Raw genomic sequence first — 20,992 nt, 5'->3', positions numbered from 1 at the left:
GGGAAGAAACTAATACTGCTATTAAAGTACAGTTTGTGTGAGGGGGAGAATCTAATACTGCTATTAAGATACAGTTTTTATGTAGGGGAGAAACTAATACTGCTATTAAAGTACAGTTTTTTTGAGGGGGAGAAATTAATACTGCTATTAAAGTACAGTTTTTATTGAGGAGAGAAACTAATACTGCTATTAAGATACAGTTTTTATGGAGGGGAGAAACTAATACTGCTATTAAAGTTCAGTTTTTATTGAGGGGAGAAACTGACTGCTATTAAAATACTGTTTTTATTGAGGGGAGAATTTAATACTGCTATTAAAGTACAGTTTTTATTGAGGGGAGAATTTAATACTGCTATTAAGATACAGTTTTTATGGAGGGGAGAAACTAATACTGCTATTAAAGTACAGTTTTTTGAGGGGGAGAAATTAATACTGCTATTAAAGTACAGTTTTTATTGAGGGGAGAATCTATTACTGCTATTAAAATACAGTTGTTATTGAGGAGAGAAACTAATACTGCTATTAAGATACAGTTTTTATGGAGGGAAGAATCTAATACTGCTATTAAAGTACAGTTGTTATTGAGGAGAGAAACTAATACTGCTATTAAGATACAGTTTTTATGGAGGGGAGAAACTAATACTGCTATTAAAGTTCAGTTTTTATTGAGGGGAGAAACTGACTGCTATTAAAATACTGTTTTTATTGAGGGGAGAATTTAATACTGCTATTAAAGTACAGTTTTTATTGAGGGGAGAATTTAATACTGCTATTAAAGTACAGTTTTTATTGAGGGGAGAATTTAATACTGCTATTAAGATACAGTTTTTATGGAGGGGAGAAACTAATACTGCTATTAAAGTACAGTTTTTTGAGGGGGAGAAATTAATACTGCTATTAAAGTACAGTTTTTATTGAGGGGAGAAACTAATACTGCTATTAAGATACTGTTTTTATTGAGGGGTAAAACTAATTTCAGAATGCAATACATTTGTCACTATTGCAAGATTCCTTCTGACAACCCTGCTCAGATGTCCTAAGCATAGTCTGGGTCCAAGTAAATGGGAATGTGTATTTCTCTTTAGCCTATTGGTAATGACTCAGTTGAAAAAGATCCAGATCTGTAATGGAAAGTTTCAGTGTTTTGGGGGTAATGGAAAATTCCATTGTTTGGGGGATTCAGTTTGTGGCTCCTTGTGAAATTCTGGCACCATCATATAAATTGTAAAACATTTTTGGACAATTACAGTAAATAAATAAATACATTTTTGTAATGTATAATTTGACTGTTTATAAAATGTTGTATTCTCTTTTTAGCGTGATTCAAGCCCATTTGGAGGACCTGTCTACCCTAGTATAGGGTACCAGTCTGGATCATGATTATGTCCTTGTTGCCTTGGTGGTGGCATGAAAATGGACTACATTGACCTTAACCTCTGACCATAAATTTAGGGTTAAGGATACTTGATGGCTATTAGCATGTAGCTCAAGCAGAAAGGAGACTTTTTACGCTTTTCAGCACTTAGATGTCAAATATCAAGAAATATTTTATAGTAAGGTAAAAATGAGTGCCAAGACATTTTGTAGACAGTTTAGGGTGAGAGTCAGGCATAAAAATGAATGATTCTTTTTGTATCTATTTTAAATACTTTTTGTATAAACCTGGTGCTAATAATGATGTTTTTAAAAAAAGAGCTATTCTATAATAGAGAATTTTTCTTTATTTTAATGGTACTTTCAGAATCAAATAGCATATTGGGTTCAAATTTTGATGTAATCATTTGCTTTATTCTTAATGTGATTTAGACTTCAGCAAGGTTAAACAAAATAGTTGCTTGGTTCATGATGTAAATTCACAATGGCTCACTTAGTATTCTGCTGTCTCTATTTGAAAACAAGAGCTGTATTTCATTCATAAAATGTTGTCAGTAATCAAGCGTATGATTTATGACTTAAGGATTTCTTCAGCATTTTATATTACAGACTGGGCATCAGATTTTTAAATACATTTTTGATAGTTTTAAAAAAATTAACAGTACAAATTAAATATTCCAATGGATGTTTTGTATAAAAACTAACATGTTTAAAAAATTTGTGGGCATTTTTTCTTCATTTCTGCTTATATTAGTTTGCCTTGGATGTTTTACTGGTTGTCCAAAAAAGGTGAGGTTCAGAGAATGTATATTCCAACAAGTGCACATGACATTTTATTGACATGTGACATTACTATTACATACTATTATTGACAAGTGCAAAGTGCACATGACATTTTATTGACATGTGACATTACTATTACATACTATTATTGACAAGTGCAAAGTGCACATGACATTTTATTGACATGTGACATTACTATTACATACTATTATTGACAAGTGTAAAGTTCACATGACATTTTATTAGCATGTGAAATTACTATTACACCATAGGTATATAGGATAATTTGCAAGTACAATGCGCTGATGTTATGCAACTAAGAAAGCCAAAAGTATATGTGAGTGTTCAGAGAGTGTTATTAGCAATGAGTAGTATAGTTGTATGTTATAGAGCCTGGTACCATTTTGATGTTTCATATAAAGTTTTATAAGAATATGGAGTATGACAAATGGTGCTAGACATTAAACATACAGCTTTAGTTATTTAATGTGTTACTTAGAAAATGTGTGTATATACCAAGTACATCTAGTTATATATCAGCAGACATTTGTATGGTTTATTTTCTCATCTGCTCTGGCAGATAGTGAGACTTATATGTTTAATTTTTGGACCAGGCTTCAAAGTAATTCCAGCTTATGGCCTGGAAGTCTATCGACCTGACCTCAATACCGAGGTTAGGGTTTGCATAGTGGTCATATATATATATATATATATATATATATATATATATATATATATATATATATATATATATATATATATATACACTGTTTATATATAATTGTTGAACGAGTCACATGGGTTTGAATTTAAATGTTTCATTTCATGATAAGTGTTACAACCATCAGTGAAAACTAGGTTATCTTGACCTAAATATCTTGGCTTTCAGTCCAACCACACCGATATTGGTGGCTTCTTGTCTTTTGTTTTCTGGAAATGTATAAAATATATGGAGGGTAACCACATAGAGGGATTTTGCAACTAATAGGTTTTTCACAGAATTCTGCAGATATTTTTAACACAAGGTTGCTACACAATATATACAAGGGTGTTGGTGACATCTACACAAGGGTGTGACAATATTTTAAACAGATAATTAGACACTGTCTATAAGGGTATCAAACTGCACATAAGTGGAAAATGGTGACTATCCGGCCACATAGTAAGTTTTAATCAGCAGCTAATTATTTTACTCAAAACATCTGGGTTGTTTCAGATTTATTTGAATATTAATATTTAAACCTTACTGAGTGAAGTTGCTTTTGAATAGATACATTTTAAACCAATGAAATTTTTTTGGTGTACAAGTCCATGAACATAAATGACAACCCAAATTATTGTAACTAATATTTTTTTCCAAAACTTAACAAATTTTTATTTATTTCTCAGAAAATAGGATTTGTATTGGAGACAAGATATGCATCTCACATGTCAATGTGATCTCAAAAATAGCAGAGTGGTTCTTCTCTGGGTTTTCCCAGGTTCTTCCTCCACCATTTATTCTGGCTGCCATGTTTAGCAGCCTATCTTGTGCTTTATATAACATTAAGTACAAAACAAACTAATACTTGATGTAATTGAAATATTAGATTTATGGCATATTTTAAATTCTTCAACATTTGAAGGATGAAGATTTTCTTTCAGTGTGCGGACCTGTTGATAGTGTTTAGTTGATACTGTGAATTTCATAGTTACACGATATATTAATAAAGTCACTACTTTTGTTCCCTTCTTAAACTTCATTTATCAGTATTTTAAAAATAGTGTTAAAGTCGTTCTCAATCATACATTATTTATTTTGTACATCAGAGATAACACCTTTGTACTGAATAATTTGTATTCTTATATTGATGTCAAATCAAGGGCAGTAATAACTGGTGCTAAGTATATGCCATTGTTTAGTGCAATTATATTTTTTGTATGCAACATTCATAAGTTGAAAGTGAATGTAAGATTAATTAAATTGTCATGGATCTGATAACTTCTGTACACAGGTTCTGATTTTTGACTTTATTTATTCACATGCTTTGCAAAGGCAAAGGTATTGTGATGCAGTCTTTCCAGCTGTACATACATGTATAATGTCCTTGAACTCTAGTACACTGTTCAGGCTTGACAGATGAAACTTGGGTCACTGATAGTCCCATAGGTGTAGTTTGTGCCATCATATCTGGAATTATTTCTCACCTTGTGGGTGGTGGGTGGTAAGGGTGATTTTACACACATTGACATTAACTCCCAAGCTGTTTGTCAAATGTAAAACAAATTGGCATGTATGACCCAAGTATTGTCACATGTCAGCAGATAGGAACCCTTGGTCAGAACATGGGGGTCTTTCCCCACCACAATTAACTTTGCCCCAGGATTATAAATTGAAGTTATCGATATTCCCACACTGTAACCATGTATACACTTTACTGGACTTCAGAGGACACATTTACTTATTTAAGTGACATCAACCTTAGTTTAACCCTTAGATACCAAGGGACATATTGAAATCCCACCTGATAACTATATATATATATATATATATATATGAAAGATCAATTTATACATGAAACCACTGTTCAGAATTTAACTGAATTTGATGGAATGCATCATAGTATAAAGAGCTTTCATGATCATACAAATACAGCCTTTGCCAAGTAAAAATATTTAAATGACTTGATTTAATAAGCACCATATAGAATTTGACAGGAGGACTTTAAGCTCCTAGTCCTGTTCATTGTATACAGTGATGCCTATCTGCTATCAAATATGGCTGTGATTACTAAAAATGAAACATATTTAACAACTTTATTTTAAAAATTTGTAATTTTGTTTAATATGCACAAAGCCATTTTCACCCATACTTAAAAGATCACTCCATTATTCATATACAGATTTGTGATCATGATCAATCAGCTGCTTGCCTTTTGTAGACTAGACTACCTATCAAGCACATTGTAGACCAAGAAACTCTTATGGAAATATAACATCATTGCTAATTGGTTGAGTACATTAAATTATTGTTGTGAAGCTATGTATGTTGACTTTATCTGTGTATGCAGATCACAAAATACAAATATTTATTTGAAAATATCGGCTACTGAGAAGCAGAATATATATATGGTGGGTCCAATATTGCGGTATGATGAAAATAAACTTAAAAACTACATACCAAAACAAGTGAACATGGGTTATTATTGTAATACTATACAGTTATTCAATTTCAAGTTACCAGATCAGTTGAAACATTTGGTGTATTATCAAGATTATTATGATGGTTAGAAACATAACAATGAAAGCAAAAACATCTGATCTGAAATCACTTTTAATTAATAAAATATGCTATGAATAATATATGTTTATTACCTGATAATTGACACATATTACCTGATGATTAGCATGTTAGCAGATGATTACTACATATTACCAGGTGATTGACATGTATTAGTTGATGATTCACACATTACCTGCTAATTGACATATTACCGGATGATTGACACATATTACTTGATGATTGACATATTACCTAGATTATTGACACATTTTACACTATTGTTTACCTCAGATTTGGCTTTCCAACTCGGTGTCCCTAAAATTTATATTTGGCATCTATTTGGACCATATGAGGATATATGTATCACAAAAGTGAGTAGTGATGCTGGAACTTGACCAGCTTTGGCAGAAAGCATCATGGAACAATGGCCTTTCATTATTATAGAGATGATGCCAATGTCCTATCAAATATGGCTGAAGATACAAAAAAAGTGAGAAACCTTAAAACAGTTGTCTTACTTACATATGCAGTCAACAGCATTAAAAGAAACGACAGCAAAATACATTCTTTTGGTCCAGATTTCTTGGCCAGCAGCTCTTGCATGTTGCTGTTAAGATGTCGAATAGGTGAGCAACCTCCGTTGTTTCTTTTGGAGTTTTTTTGTGAAGAGGAATCTCACATTAAACACCGTCCATATAGATGTTTAAACCATGAATCGTACCATCCTTTTTTGCATTAGTGTATTAATGTATATTTTAATTTAATTATCCATTGTGTGCAATATTTTACATAACTTTGTTGTACTTTTCCATTTCTTGTTTTCAGTATTTTTGTTGACATTGCTATATTTAATTTATTTTACATCGACTATTATGTGTTGATTATGTACCTAATATTTGCTTTATATGGAGGTTGGTAGGTTTTGTTTTACCTACATTTTGTCTCATTTGCATGCATTTTGCTGCACATTTTTATTTGAAGGCATATTTGTTAAAAATTGTTTGGCCTAATTGACCTGTTATCACATAACATAAAGCACATTGAGTAGTGTGGCAAGTACTCAAGCACATTCAGTAAGTTGAAAAATACTCATTTCATTCAGTTGGTTAAAAAGTACTCCAAACTCATTCAGTTGTTTTAAAAGTATTCAAACAAAGGTCTCACTTGATTTGATTTAAACCTGTTTGATCTCTCTGTACAGGGTAATCCTTTGAAGTCTGTGATGTAATATTTCCTCAGTTCAAAATATTTATGTTTAATCATTCTGGGGGTTGAGAATCATACTCGTTATCCAAGCTCAGGCCAGTCTGGGTTGGCTCCCTTGTTGTATGCACTTGGTTGTTAAAAGTGCATTTAACATCAACAAAAACAAAAATCTAATCGCTCTAATACTTTAAAGATAAAAAAAAATATGGTGGTATTTGTTTAAACTGTTTTTTTCTTTTTCTTCATCATTTATAAACCCTATATCAGGTATTCCTAAAATTCTTTTGCATAATTCTGCAAGTTAACTAGTGCAGCAGTGTTAATTTCGATATATTTGAACAGCATTACCCCCCCCCACCATTTTCATACTTTTTGTGATTTTGTTGTGCATCAGAAACCTATTTTGCCACAACTTTCAGCAAAAACTCTTTCAGGATGAATTTCTGTAAATTGGGAGGGGTGATAAGAGAGAAAGAAAACCTTTGAATACCACTCAAACATACTGCAATTCTTTCAGTAATATTTCTCAAAGTTTGAAACTTGAGCCTTGGATATCTCTGGATTTTCTCTAAGAAAATTAAATGCTTTTGATTTTGAGGACTATTCTTTTGGATGGGCACAAATTATTTTACTTTTTGTTTATTTCATTAGCATTGATCTTCCTAATTTTCTTGATATTATCTCAAAGTAAGCATAGCATCATTGCCTGAATCCCTACTCATTATTTAAGATTGGTTACAAATTGTTTCTGGGCTATAATTTGAACAATTTTTCCATTGTTGCGATGAATTTAGCAATGATGATGCAAAACTTGGTCACTATAACTTGCTTTCCACAGTTTGTTCATAATTGTCAAAATTAGAATCCACACTATAATTTCAATACTTTTGTATTCGATGTAATATATCACAAAATTAGGTCACTATCACTTGTTTTCAAGGGGTTATTAACATGACTCAGAACTTTTTGTAGATGTTTTTCTTCCAATAATTTCTCACTAACACCAAACCTGTTTTGAGGGTGCATCTTGGGATGAAGGCGTGCCATGCACCACAACTTGGCAGCTTTGATCCATTTGCTAGGGTTTTTTGAATATATACATAAAGATTCTAATGCATGTTACCATGCTTGCTAACAATTTTAGTTGCATTTATCATTCAAGACTTTGAAGTTTTGTTCTGCATTTTATGGTCACAATTTGAGATTTAAAGTCTGTGGATCTTGAATTAATTTGCAATAGGATGAAATTTCTAGCCATCTTTTTTTATTGTGTTCATTTGTAACATTTTACCTTGCATACAAATCTGGCACGCAGCAGTGTATTGTTTTGTGAAATGTGGTAATAAATTTGCCAATTTTATCCAAGAGTTACTGCCATTTGCCTACCTGTAACAGCAGGGAGTTTTCTTCTTATTTTTGAGTGTACCTAATTATGTGACAAGGAGTGTAAGGTGAAAATCACAATTTTCTATATTTCGAATTATGTGTTAATATATTGTTACTTTTGTATGTATCTAAAACTAATTTTTGTTTTAGTATATTTCTTTATTTCTGTTAGTCTTGAGTTATTTTTTTATTTAGTTTCCATATACTGTATAATAAGTAACTTTTAGGGTATTTTAGCAACTTTTTTATACTACCCTCTCCAAATAGATATCTTTTTTCTTTTTCTTCTCTGTATGAATATTTAAATCTATTTAATTTTTGTGTTTTTTTGTGAGCTTGATATTGCATTTTTATAAAAATATGAAGATGTCTGGAGTTTAGGTCATTTTGTGGGTACATTGTCTTTTTAAATTAAATGCCCACCTTATACTATGTTTGTCTCCTCTGCAATGCATAGGTAAGACAGGCATCCTTTGTTTGATGGCATTATAGTGGTTGGCATGCAGAGTTCATATTAAAATGATAAGAAAAATTATTTTTAAAAGGTAGTAAAGTAAAGATGAAATAATCTCAATTTAAAATATCAGTTAGGTTGATAAATGTAGTTTGGTACTTAATACACAGCAAAAATGGGGATACAAAATCTTATAAATTCACTCTTCCACCCCTACAACAAAAATGACTATATTTCAAAGTTAGTAACTAGATAACACAAAATTTTACAATGTAGCTATCATGGCTGTAGAGACTCAAATTGTACACATACATCTAAGCATTGAAAGCTGAGATCTGCATTTTAAGAAAACAAAAAGACACGTATAATGGCAAATCCATAACTTCATAGTAACCTGAGTAAAAGACTGAGATATGAAGTTAAATTACTAACATAGGTCAAAGTTGCAAGGGAGTGGTCAAAATGTACACCAGCAGAGAGAGCAGTCATGATATTTTGAGTATTTTGAAATGAGCATTGTTTCCTGGATTTGGTGCAGTATATTTCATGCTGGTATCTTGACTATCAAAACTGATACTATTAAGAATATTTATATAATAATAATAATATATATATATATATATATATATATATATATATATATATATATATATATATATTCAGTGGTTTGAAAAGAAAATTCCACAGTGATGTGATGTTAGAAACTCTTTTGTATGTCTGTTTTCTACGGTAACCACATTTTGTTTACAGTATATTTTTATCATGTCCTGACATATATATATATATATATATATATATATATATATATATATATATATATATATGTATACACACACACACCACTCCCTCGATAATTCACTACCTGATAACTCATGAACCTGCTTTATACCACAGGGTCCGGCATGGATCTCATTTTTCAATCCAGAAAATACCCCCAAAAAGTGATCCCTATTTCTTGAACTTGGAAAAAATCGCAATCAAAATTGGTAAATGAAACGTTGATATATTGCTTGTTTTTTTATGGTCAAAAACGGTAGAGATGACCTGGAAATTTTAATCACCATTTTGAAATTATCAGTTATTAAAAAGAAGTCATATAGTTAGTTACATTTACTTTCCAAATGACATTCCTAGTACACAGTAATTAAAGATATTCAGGCAATGTTTGGTCAATGAAAATGTCACTTACGCCTAGTGCAGGCAGAACATTAATATTTAAATGCCAAATTTATAATTTTTATTCAGTGAAATTTGTGTTTTAATTCTATCTTTTAGTTCCTTTTAAGTGTAATCATCATACATGCTGTGTGTATTTAAATGTACAATGTGTCAATCTACCATAACAGCTGTGTCTGCGAGTGTTTCTCTGATAACCTAATTAAGTGCTGGCTGTGTTTTGATAACTGACTTGTGGAAGTATTTGTTGTATTGTTGCCCTGAATTAAAAGATGGCCTCCTTTGTATTATCATGTTAATTATGTCTTTTGAATCAAATAAAGGAGGTGGAATTTAAAAAAAAGTTAAAAGGCATGCAAATCCTACATACTTAAAATCTAGGGGCCCTGGTCGTTTATTGGGTGAACTCACTTCATTGATAAATTAAACACTGTTAAAATTAATATTGTGTATGTAACATAAACTACCTTAAACTAACCAACTCTTTCATAACTGCGATCAAAGATAGCAAGGCAGCCAAGTGAAATGAATACTTCGTAATATAAAGAGCTTGAGTTCACAGACACAGACCATTTTGGGTAAACGAGTTTCAGAGAATTCCAGAACTTGCAATTAGAGATATCTTCAAGGATGATAAGAAGTTTCACTATTGCTTTCAAGGAAATCACAACATCAGTATTGTACTAACTGAACAATACAAAAATTGAGATTTGACATAGGTGATTGTCTCTCGAAATAAATGTCACTAGTTTTTGAGCGAAAAAAAGTTCCCTACTACTTTGTCTCCCAACTTGGCAGCATATTATTAAACACCACTCCAGGAACCAGACTAATCAACAAAACAAAAAGCAGTGACTTAATACACAGATGTTTTCACATACACAAGATGGTTGTTGAAACCAGTTGGAATGATCTTTCACATGTTGGACATTTTGAAAATAAATGTTATTTATACAGAATGATGAACAACTTCATTATAAAAAGTGCATTATTAACAATTAACATCAATGTGATTGTAGGGGCCCCGAGTGGCCGAGTGGTCTAAAGCGCTCTTCGTTACGGATCACTGCCATCTCACCTCTGTCTGCGGCGGTTCGAGTCTAAGATTCAGCCAATGTGGGCATGTGAGAAAGCCTGCCGGTAGCTTCTCGTGGGTCGGTGGTTCTTTCCGGGGTTTTCCGGGTTCTTCCTCCACCATTAATACTGGCCGCCATGTATAGCCTATCGTGCTGAAAAAAGGCGTTAAACCCCACAACAACAACAACAACAACAATGTGATTGTAAATAGCCCAGTTCCCACCCCCCCCCCATGGTTTTTCTCGATGTACAAGCATTCCTTATAGTGCAGTCTATGTTTGTGCATAAGTTATCAAGGGAGAGGTATATATATATATATATATATATATATATATATATATATATATATATATATATATATGTTGGGTATCATCTTGGGAGTTCTTGTCCTGAATCATTGCCTGCATACATAGCTACCTGACCACTTTTCATCATTATCGGTGTCGTCCTAAAAGCAGTTTAAGTTTTGCATATTTTTGAGTCTTTCATGATCATGAGGATGGAGATTTGCTGTCACAGACGATATGTCTTTTAAAATACATATCTAAAACTTGTGGACTAATCTAGCATGATCATTTCTTCATATCACTGTTGTCTCAGACATTTTAAGAAATTCCCTGCTATGACAGCTTTTCAATCATGTATCCATAATATAAACTTGTCATAGGTTCCTGCAAGGCATTGTTTACTATGTACTTTAGAGTTGGTTTTACGCGTATCAGCCAAATAATAAAAAGCAAATTCCAGGACTTTGTCTGTATTATGCTACAGCTGATGGACCCTCAGATATCAAGTACAGTATTTCTCCAGTGATAACCCAGGGGTTTAATTTAGCATGCCAGCTTTGTTGTGAAATGTTAATGATCATCATCTCTTTGCTTAAGCTCTCTGAAGAACAAAATTTTCCAAGATTTTGTTAAAATGGGAGATGATCTTAACATCAAGAATGACATCATTATAGGAGAACTTTGGTAAATACAAGTGTAAGAAAGGGAAACAATTGAACAAAAGTAAAAAAAACTTTTATTCCTTTCAGAAGAGTATTCATTGAACAGTAAAAGAAATATGTAAAAGTTTTTTATGTTAATTTTTTTGTGTTTAATTCATTCATTAATAAAAGCTAAAATACTGCAAATTCTTGAATCCATTGTGGTTTTGATTATATATATGAAAACATCCACATGATGTTCAGTCATTGTTTACTAGTCATGCTTAGAATGCCATTAGTTTTTCATGCCTCCAGTGTCTTTGTGTTATATGAATAAATCATAAAATGAAGAATTTGTCTTGGGGTTTATTTCATTATCTTCACAGTTACCAAAATAAGTGGGAGCCCCGAGTGGTCTAGATAACTCTCTGTTATGGATCACTGCCTTCTCACCTCTGTCTGCGTGGGTTCGAGTCTCAGATTCAGCCAATGTGGGTATGTGAGAAAGCTTGCCAGTAGCTTCTCGTGGGTCGGTGGTACTTTTTGCGGTTTTCCCGGGTTCTTCCTCCACCATTAATACTGGTCGCCATGTATAGCCAATCATGTGCTGAAAAATGGCGTAAAACCCTACAACAACAACAACCAAAATAAGTAATAAAATCGTGCTTAAATAGGGTACAGTGCTCAAGCTAGAGAGCATTAGAGAGACAATATTTGCCCCACAAGTGGCATTTAAAAAATGTAACCTGTCCAGACTTGGTATGTGAGTACATCTTGATCACATCTCCACATACAGAATGTGGACACAATAACTTTTTAAAAAAATGGGATCTGTCCAGATTTAGTATGTGGGTACATCTTGATCACATCTCAACAGGTAGCATGTGAACACGATAACTTTAAAAAATGGAACCTGTCCAGACTTGGTCTATGGGTACATGTTGATCACATCTCCTCAGATAGTATGTGAACACAAAAATTAAAAAAAAGCTGGAACCAGTCTTTGTTATATGGGTAAGTCTTGATCACATCTCCACAGCTAGCATGTGAACACAATAATTTTTTTAAAATGTAGGTTGTCCAGACTTGGTATATAGGTACATCTTGATCACGTCTCAGTTGAGTTTGATACTTAGCATGGTGCAACATTGAATTCATGGTCAAAGATCACGTCTTAATAACTCGTAAATTTCTAATTAGCTCTCTTGGCATCCGTCCGTCTACGAGAGACGATGGCATAGCTCCAAAGTACGCTTTTGCTTATCCTTCTTTTTAGCTCTCTTTTCAGCTTGCTTTATTCTTCTCTTTTCCTCTGCGTTTTGAACTCCCTGCCTGACAGCTAGACGCCAGCTGGAACGGTTGTTTGCACAGCTCTCCCAGTCGTTGACATTGATGTTTGCTGTCTTCATATCCTTCTTGCAAACATCTTTGTAGCGCAGATGTGGTCGTCCAGTTGGTCGTGCACCTTCTGCTAACTCCCCATATAACAGGTCCTTGGGAATGCGACCTGGGTCCATTCTCTTGACATGGCCGAGCCAGCGAAGGCGCCTCTCGCTGAGTATGGAGAACATGCTGTTCATGTTGGCGCGTTCTAGAACCTCTGTGTTGGGTACTTTGTCCTGCCACTGGATGTGCAGAATGCGCCGCAGACATCTCAGGTGGAAGCTGTTGAGTTTCCTCTCGTATCTTGCATAGGTGGTCCATGTTTCGCTGCTGTAGAGAAGTGAGCTGAGCACGCACGCTTGGTAGACACGCAGTTTGGTCTTCTCTGTGAGGTTGGGGTTGTTCCAGACCCTCTGGTTAAGTCTGGCCATCACTGCTGCTGCCTTGGCAATCCTGCCGCCCACCTCAGAATCAATGGAGAGTGAGCTGGAGATGTTAGACCCGAGGTATGTGAAGTTCTCGACAACTTCCAAATTGTACCCATCGATGGAGACAGAGGGAGGGGAGTCTGTGTCCTGTGCCATGACATTTGTTTTCTTCAAACTGATGGTCAGTCCAAATTCCTTACATGCATGGGAGAGGCAGCATACCAGCTGCTGGAGTCCATCTTCCGTGTGTGATGTCAAGGCTGCATCGTCGGCAAAGAGCAATTCACGAATGAGTACCTCTGTGACTTTAGTCTTAGCACGGAGACGGGCGATGTTGAACAGCTTGCCGTCAGCCCTGGTATGGATGTACACTCCCTCGCTGCAGTCCTTGAATGCGTACTGGAGAAGCATGGAGAAGAAGATGGCAAAGAGCGTCGGTGCAAGGACACAGCCTTGTTTGACTCCGCTAACGACTGGGAATGCTTCAGATGTTGCGCCATTGAAGCACACTGTGCTGTGCATGTTCTCGTGGAACGACATAATGACAGCAAGCAGACGTGGGGGGCAGCCGATCTTCTGCAGGAGTCTGAAGAGTCCACTCCGACTAACCATGTCAAACGCCTTCGTCAGGTCTATGAAGGCAATGTAGAGGGGCATACGCTGCTCGCGACACTTCTCCTGCAGCTGACGTAGTGAGAAGATCATGTCTACAGTTGACCTGCCGGCTCGAAATCCACACTGGGATTCTGGGTAGACGCGGGAGGCTAGGATCTGCAAGCGTGCCAAGGCAACACGGGCGAAGGCCTTTCCGACGATGCTGAGGAGGGAGATGCCCCGATAGTTGTTGCAGTCGCTACGGTCTCCTTTGTTTTTGTACAAAGTGACGATGTTGGCATCACGCATGTCCTGTGGGATGTATCCCTGTTCCCAGCAAAGGCAGAGGAGTGTGTGTAGGGGCTGGAGCAGTGCTGGTTTTCCGCTCTTGAGGACTTCAGGCGGAATGTCGTCGCTTCCAGGAGCCTTCCCACAGGCAAGGCAATCGATGGCTTTCCCGAGCTCTTCCAGGGTGGGCTGTGTGTCTAGCTCCTCCATGACAGGCAGGTCTGGAATGGCGTCCAGGGCAGTTCCAGTGACATTGTTTTGGGTTGCATATAGCTCAAGATAGTGCTCAACCCATCGCTGCAGTTGTTTCCCCTGGTCTGTGATGACTTCGCCCGTCTTGGACTTGAGGGGGGCGGTCTTGTAGCTGGGGGGGGGGCCTGTCGCTTTTTTGATACCCTCATACATTCCTCTTGTATCCCCGGTGTCAGCAGCTGTCTGTATACTGTTGCAAAGGTTCAGCCAGTAGGTGTTGGCACAGCGGCGGGCGGTCTTCTGGGCGTTATTCCTTGCAATCCTGAGGGCTTGTAGTGTTCTGAGCTAGGTGCAGCCTTGTATGCCAGAAGGGCTTTCCTCTTTGCCTCAGTCACGGGCTCCATCTCCTCCCAGTTTGCCTCATACCAGTCGACATTCTTTCGCTCCCTCTTCCCGTACGCTGTGATGGCTGATTTGTACACAGAGTCACGGATATGGGACCACTTGGAATCAATGGTGTCATCAGGTGTCACTTTGGTGAGGGCTTCCTTCAGTTTGCTGATGAACTGCTGTGTTTTCTCTGGGTTGCTTGCACAGTAGGTGTTGATACGTGGGTGACCCTTCTTCTTGGCGTGGTGCAGCTTCTTGGGTAATATTCGCACCTTGCTGGCCACGAGGGAATGGTCCGTGTCACAATCGGCACTGTGGTAGCTGCGGGTAAGGAGGACACTGGCCAGTTCTGCACGCCTGGTGATGACGAGGTCTAGCTGGTGCCAGTGGCGTGAACGTGGGTGTCTCCACGACACCTGGTGGATCTCCTTGCATTTGAAGAAAGTGTTTGTCACACATAGGCTGTGGGAGCAGCACATCTCCAGCAGTCGCTGACCATTCTCGTTGATCTTGCCCCTTCCGTAAAAACCGAGACAGGTGGACCAGGCCTCATGGTCAGCTCCCACTCTAGCACTGAAGTCTCCTAGTAAGTAAAGGCTTTCATTGTTGGGGATACTGGATATTGCCTGATCCAGAGCCTCATAAAACTTGTCTTTCTCCTCGTAGGTGGAGTAGAGGGTTGGGGCGTACACACTGAAGATGTTGACCGGGCCTAAGGATGTTGACAGCCGGAGGGCAAGGATTCTCTCAGTACCTGATGATGGAGGTTCAATGAAGGCGATTAGCGTGTTCTTGACGGCAAAGCCTACACCATGCTGCCTAGGTTCATCCAAGGGCTTCCCCTGCCAAAAGAATGTGTAATTGGCTTCCCTGATGGTGCCGCTGTCAGCCAGTCGGGTCTCCTGGAGGCAGGCAATGTCGATGTTCAGTCGGGAGAGTTCTCTGTCAATGACGGCAGTCTTCCGTGCATCGTCGATCTGCTGTAGGTCAGTGGTCAATCCAGGGCACATGGTCCTGATGTTCCAGGTTGCAAAACGAAGAGTTGGAGTCTTTTTATTTCTTCTTTTAGTCTTTCCTGGTGCAGAGTTTTGTGGCCCACTTGTCGAGATGGTTCTCTGAGCTCCACGCACCCAGTGAAGCAGGCAGGCCATGGCGGGCAGCACCTTACTGACTGGGGGCTGCCCAGCTTGAGGCGGGCGGTAGCTGTCCAGTGAGACCTGATGATCTCTCCCACCGTCAGAAGTAACCCCTGGCGCCAAGCTCTACGCCAATCGAGCTTTGACTTAGAACCGGTAAACTGCTACTTCTCGTGTTGTGCCGACGCCGTACGACGACGCTGGAGTGTCCTCTCCAGTGGAGCTATGAAGCCTGGGCAGGGTGGTATGGAGAATCAGCTGTTGCCCATGCAGCAGATCCCCCCTCTCCACGCAGCTGGTGTGCCCAAGGGAACGACGAATGCCGATACAGCTTGGCACCAACGGCGTCGCAGGAGTTGCCGGAATGACGTTGAAGTCAATGTCATACCGCCTTAGGGACTCCATCTCCGGATTTTCTGTCGGGGTTTACTCCCTTAGCCTTTCCCATGAGTGGGTATAGCCACAAGGCAGCAGAGGTTTGGAATCGGAGTTTTCCTTCTCCTAGATGAGCTACCATCCAAGGTTTACGAGTCCCATCTACCCGAAGCAACTGGTTTTAAGGCGCCAGGGGGCCGCCTTCACCCGTTCTCCTGTTAGTAGAAAACATGGTCTGCCGGGCTTCAAATCTAAGCCACTCGCGAAGGCCAGGAGCTGGATTTTAGTTGACAGAGGCAGTAGGAGACGCAGGCCGTATGGGGCATTTTGGAGGATTGGGGCGCTTGTCTCCCACTCCCACCCCGGGCAATGTCAACCTTAGACCACAAGGTCAAGACTTTTTGACATAAATCATCAGAACTTATGGGATAGTGTTTTGTCCACTGTCTGCCTGTAATTTTTACCGCTATTCCCACTAAACTACTTCAAGAATTGCCCTGAAGCCGTGCTTGAGCATTCGTCACATGGCCCAGTTGGTTGGTCTTAAAATGATGCAGCTCAGAAATTTAAAATGGCCATCTTTAAAAATATTGATACTTCTCAGTGGATGGTCATATCAACATGGAGGTCTTCACTAAAAGACTTCTATGCTGTCTAGTTGGTTCTGAAAAATTAGTTGTGATTCCACAGCAGACATCTTGAAAATCTTGTTAATGCTACTCCATCTGAATGAAACGTTGTATGAACACGGGGTTTTCGCCAGAATTTTTTTTTTTAATGTCGGGTTAGTCCTAAACGAAATTGTTGTTTCATGCAGTCCATTACGGCCGTCACATAATGCTACTCCTGGATGGATTTTCATATCTAGGTTGGGGTAATTTCTCTTGTGCATTATGCATTCACAATTGCTATTAACAACTTCTTAAAAACTGTCTGTCTTGTTTACTATTGATTTTACAGGAATAAGTCTGGCATCAGGGCATTTACATTTGTCAGCTGATGCTAATTCATTATCCACTGCAGCTACCATTACTAAAACTGGAAAAAAAACCTTAACATGTGCTCTCAAACACTGCTCAGCAGAGTTTGATTAAATTTTATTTGTTATTTTTTTGGGCACCAGACAGATCCCCCCCCCCCCATTTTCAAAAAAAAAGAAGAGAAAAAGGTTATGTGTTTGTGTCTTACCCGAAGGTGTGTATTTTGTATTAATTATAGTAGAATTTTGATCAAAAATTTAATTTTGTTGAATTTTTTTATGGGGTATTTAGTCCCCTAGTGTTATCCAAAGGGCTGTTCATCCGACGCTGGGTTATGTCCCCGATGTCGAAATTCCTTCCCTTGTGTATTTGGTGATCTTTGCCAGAGATCCGTGTGTGCTATATGTATATGCTATATGTGTGTGTGCTACATGTTTATATGTTGGGATGGCCTCTATTGTCAAATTTCCCCAGTTGTGTTCTCCTGCATTCGTAAAATATTTATTTCATTATTTAAACTGAGGTTTCGAAATTTGGTAGAGAAAACGGTGTAATGTTTGTTTTTATAAAAGAAACTTATTGTTTTGAGTGAGTGGTCATATGTGTCGTTTTCTCTCTACTTTGATTGAATGAGAGGCTTGTTCGGTAAAGGTTCCGCATTTTCCTTTAATTTCTGAATGTTTCGCCTTTAGCCGAGTGGAGCTCTGTCCTTTATTGAAAGTGTAATTTGAAAGTTCTAAAAGTTATATATTGTATTTATGTTATAGTTATATTAGTATTGTTAGTCTTGTTCTTCTCTAAATGTTGTTGTATTTCCCCATGTTTCTGTTCTGTTTGTCCATTTCCTCTGCGTGGGTTTTTCTGTCACTATTTCGCAGGCCTGTCCACTTCGCGTAGCGCCTTGTGACTTAGCCCTGCGACGTCTATGCAACATACTTCTCCCACGCAGAGATTCCCTGTATCCCTTGCTACAACCCCCCCCAAAAAAAACATCAATATAAATTCTTTTTTTAAAATATTTTTTCTTCTCTTCCTCTTCATTCTTAATTTTTTATTTTTTATTTTTCCTCTTCTTTCTCTTTTTTTTCTTTCTGTTTTCTCCCTTTTTATCCTTTTTTTTAAATATAAAAATAAATAACTTAAATTTGATAGCATCCTGGCATGGAGGAATTTTAAGAATATATAAACAATGCCAATCTGCTATATAATTTTTTTTAAAATTTATTTTGGAGGGCACCAGACAGATGCCCCTACCTATCCTAGCCAAAGCTGTAAATGGTTTATGTATATTTGTTGCCCCAAAGGTGTGTTGTTTGTATATTTTATCTCTAATTTGGAATTTAACTTTTTTTTTAGAAATTTAGAGCGGGGTATTTCTAAGTTCCCAAGTGTGTCTATAGGGTTGTTTCTCCGAGAGTGATTTCTGTCATCCTCTCGGAAATCCTTCCCTAGTGTGTTATCGACCTGGCTAGGGTCTCCTATGTCCTGTGTTTGCTATGTGTGTGTGCTGTGTGTTCTGATTGCTATAAATGTTTCCATGTTAGGACAGCCGCTATGCCGAATTTCAAGAATCCATTTGTCTTAGCTTTCCCGTGTTTATGTTTAATTTTGAATTTTGACGATGAGTGGTAATATGTATATAAATTTAAAACCCAATTGGTTTTTGTGTGTGCGCCTATATCCCACTCTCGTATAAGAATAAGATAGGGCTGTGTTCGAGATGGGGTTCATACATTTTTTAATTTTTTGTACTTCTCCCATCTCGAGCAGGTCCATCTTTTGAAATTGATATTTTATGCCAAAACGCCAAAATTGTTCTTCCCTTTCGGGGTGTAAAAAAAAAGAAGTGAGGGAGGGGAAACCCCACCTTAATTCCTAATAACTATGACCTGACCACAGGCTCTGTTGATATGATATAGTTACTAATTTCATATAACGTATTTTTAGTGAAAATTCCATCCAGGAATAAAATATTTTGTTTTTTGTATGGATTCATTTTCTGAATTTCACTTATAACTTTTATACGATTAGTTTGTGTTTTTGAACATTGTACCATTACATGATATTTAGAGAAGGGTCCTATTTTACACAGTGGACATCTCGGCGGTACTCTGACCATGCGCCGTCTCACTGCGGCCTCTCCTGTCAACCATGCATTATGCATGTATTTGAAGCAGAGGCTTTGAATTTTTAGCGAACCTAATTTCGTCCAATTTTTCCATGCCCTATTCCAGTCTACATATATATTTTCTGTTTCTGTTGTACTTTTAGTATTTTTTGTTAACTCCCCTTCCCTATCAATGTTATCACCAATCTGCTATATAATACAATCATAGTTAATAAAACTAGAAAAAGCTTTAAACTTCTCCAAAATGCATGAAGCAAAATTTGACCAATATTGAAAGAAAAGTTTTTTTTACATAAAGACTTTCTGATTTTTAGGAATGATGCAAATCTGGCATAAAATATTTCAACCATTACTAAAAGTAGAAAGAAAAAAAAAATCAAATGACTTCTCAAAAATTGCTTAACATAATTGAACCACATGTGACGGAATGCATCCCTGAGTCAAAGGCTTTTAAACTTGTGCGAATGGTGTATATCTGCAACAAAATATGTTTACTGTTACTAAAAATAGAAAGTAGTAATGAAATTGAGAGTTGTGGACCATTCATTTGTACAGTACCTATCAAGCAGTGATATATAGGGATCCACATGTATGTCAATATATCTCTCCATCGGGTACAGTCTTTAGCACAATTGGACTGGCCTGAAATTGTATACATGTTATCGTCGTTATTTAAAGATGCATACATCAGCAAATGACTGTCTTCCCACACTTTTTTGTTTGAGTTATTGCCTTTTTTGTCTTGTAGCCGGACACAGTTTGGTTAGTGAGGCTAGTCTCACACCGAGAGTATGTATTACATTGTCACATTATGATGGATTAATTAAGAAATCAATTTGTTCACACAATTTTTCTCCAGTATCTCAATGCACAATCTCGTTAGAACATCTAGTTCCTCGGGTTTTGATGGATTGCCTGAAATGTAAATATTTTGGATATGTTCATGTTAACAAATCACTTGGAAAGTTGGACATCACATGAAGATGCACATATAATCATCACTAGATGTGCATATCAATGAATCATGTTGCTCCCATAACTTTGGTTTTGGCGTTTTTGTCTTGTACCTTAATGTAGCTTAACAAGTAGTCTTGCAGTGGTTGATGGATTGCGATGAAAATATTTAAATGTTATAGTCACCGCATAAGGATGCAAAAATAAACAAATTTCATTGCACCTGCAATTGTGTATTGATCCTGCATCTGAAAATTGTGTAAGACAGAACCTTGTGAACATAACTTGCCATGCACTTTTTTTCAAATATATTCCATCGGGGTTTTGTTTGTACCTAAAAACCAATAGATGATACACAGAAACCAATAGTTTATATCGGTATAGACTGTATTCGAGTGTTTTAGGGTATGATAGGTAGGATGTAAATTGCAAAATCTATGGTATTTCACAGAGGACATCATTTTTATTTAACAACATATCCTACATCTGTGTGGAACA

At 36.9% G+C, this 20,992-nt stretch overlaps 1 protein-coding gene across 2 annotated transcripts in view; it reads left to right on the top strand.

Moving 5' to 3' along the window:
* The window catches only part of LOC149800927 (arrestin domain-containing protein 3-like), a 51,534-nt gene extending 39,535 nt beyond the window's left edge, over positions 1 to 11,999 (top strand). For both annotated transcript variants that reach the window (XM_089954989.1, XM_089954988.1), the window contains exon 9: positions 1,318 to 11,999. In XM_089954989.1, the coding sequence (XP_089811115.1) occupies positions 1,318 to 1,380 (63 nt within the window). In that variant the 3' untranslated portion in view covers positions 1,381 to 11,999. The remainder of the gene's footprint in view (positions 1 to 1,317) is intronic.
* The last annotated feature ends 8,993 nt before the right edge of the window (positions 12,000 to 20,992 follow it).

The sequence above is a fragment of the Sinohyriopsis cumingii genome, chromosome 4 (genome assembly GCF_028554795.1).
Source record: "Sinohyriopsis cumingii isolate HCF-2022 chromosome 4, ASM2855479v2, whole genome shotgun sequence".
In the NCBI taxonomy this organism is placed as follows: domain Eukaryota; kingdom Metazoa; phylum Mollusca; class Bivalvia; order Unionida; family Unionidae; genus Sinohyriopsis; species Sinohyriopsis cumingii.
The sequence above is the reverse complement of the archived record's forward strand: the minus strand, read 5'-3'. Positions and strand labels throughout refer to the sequence as shown.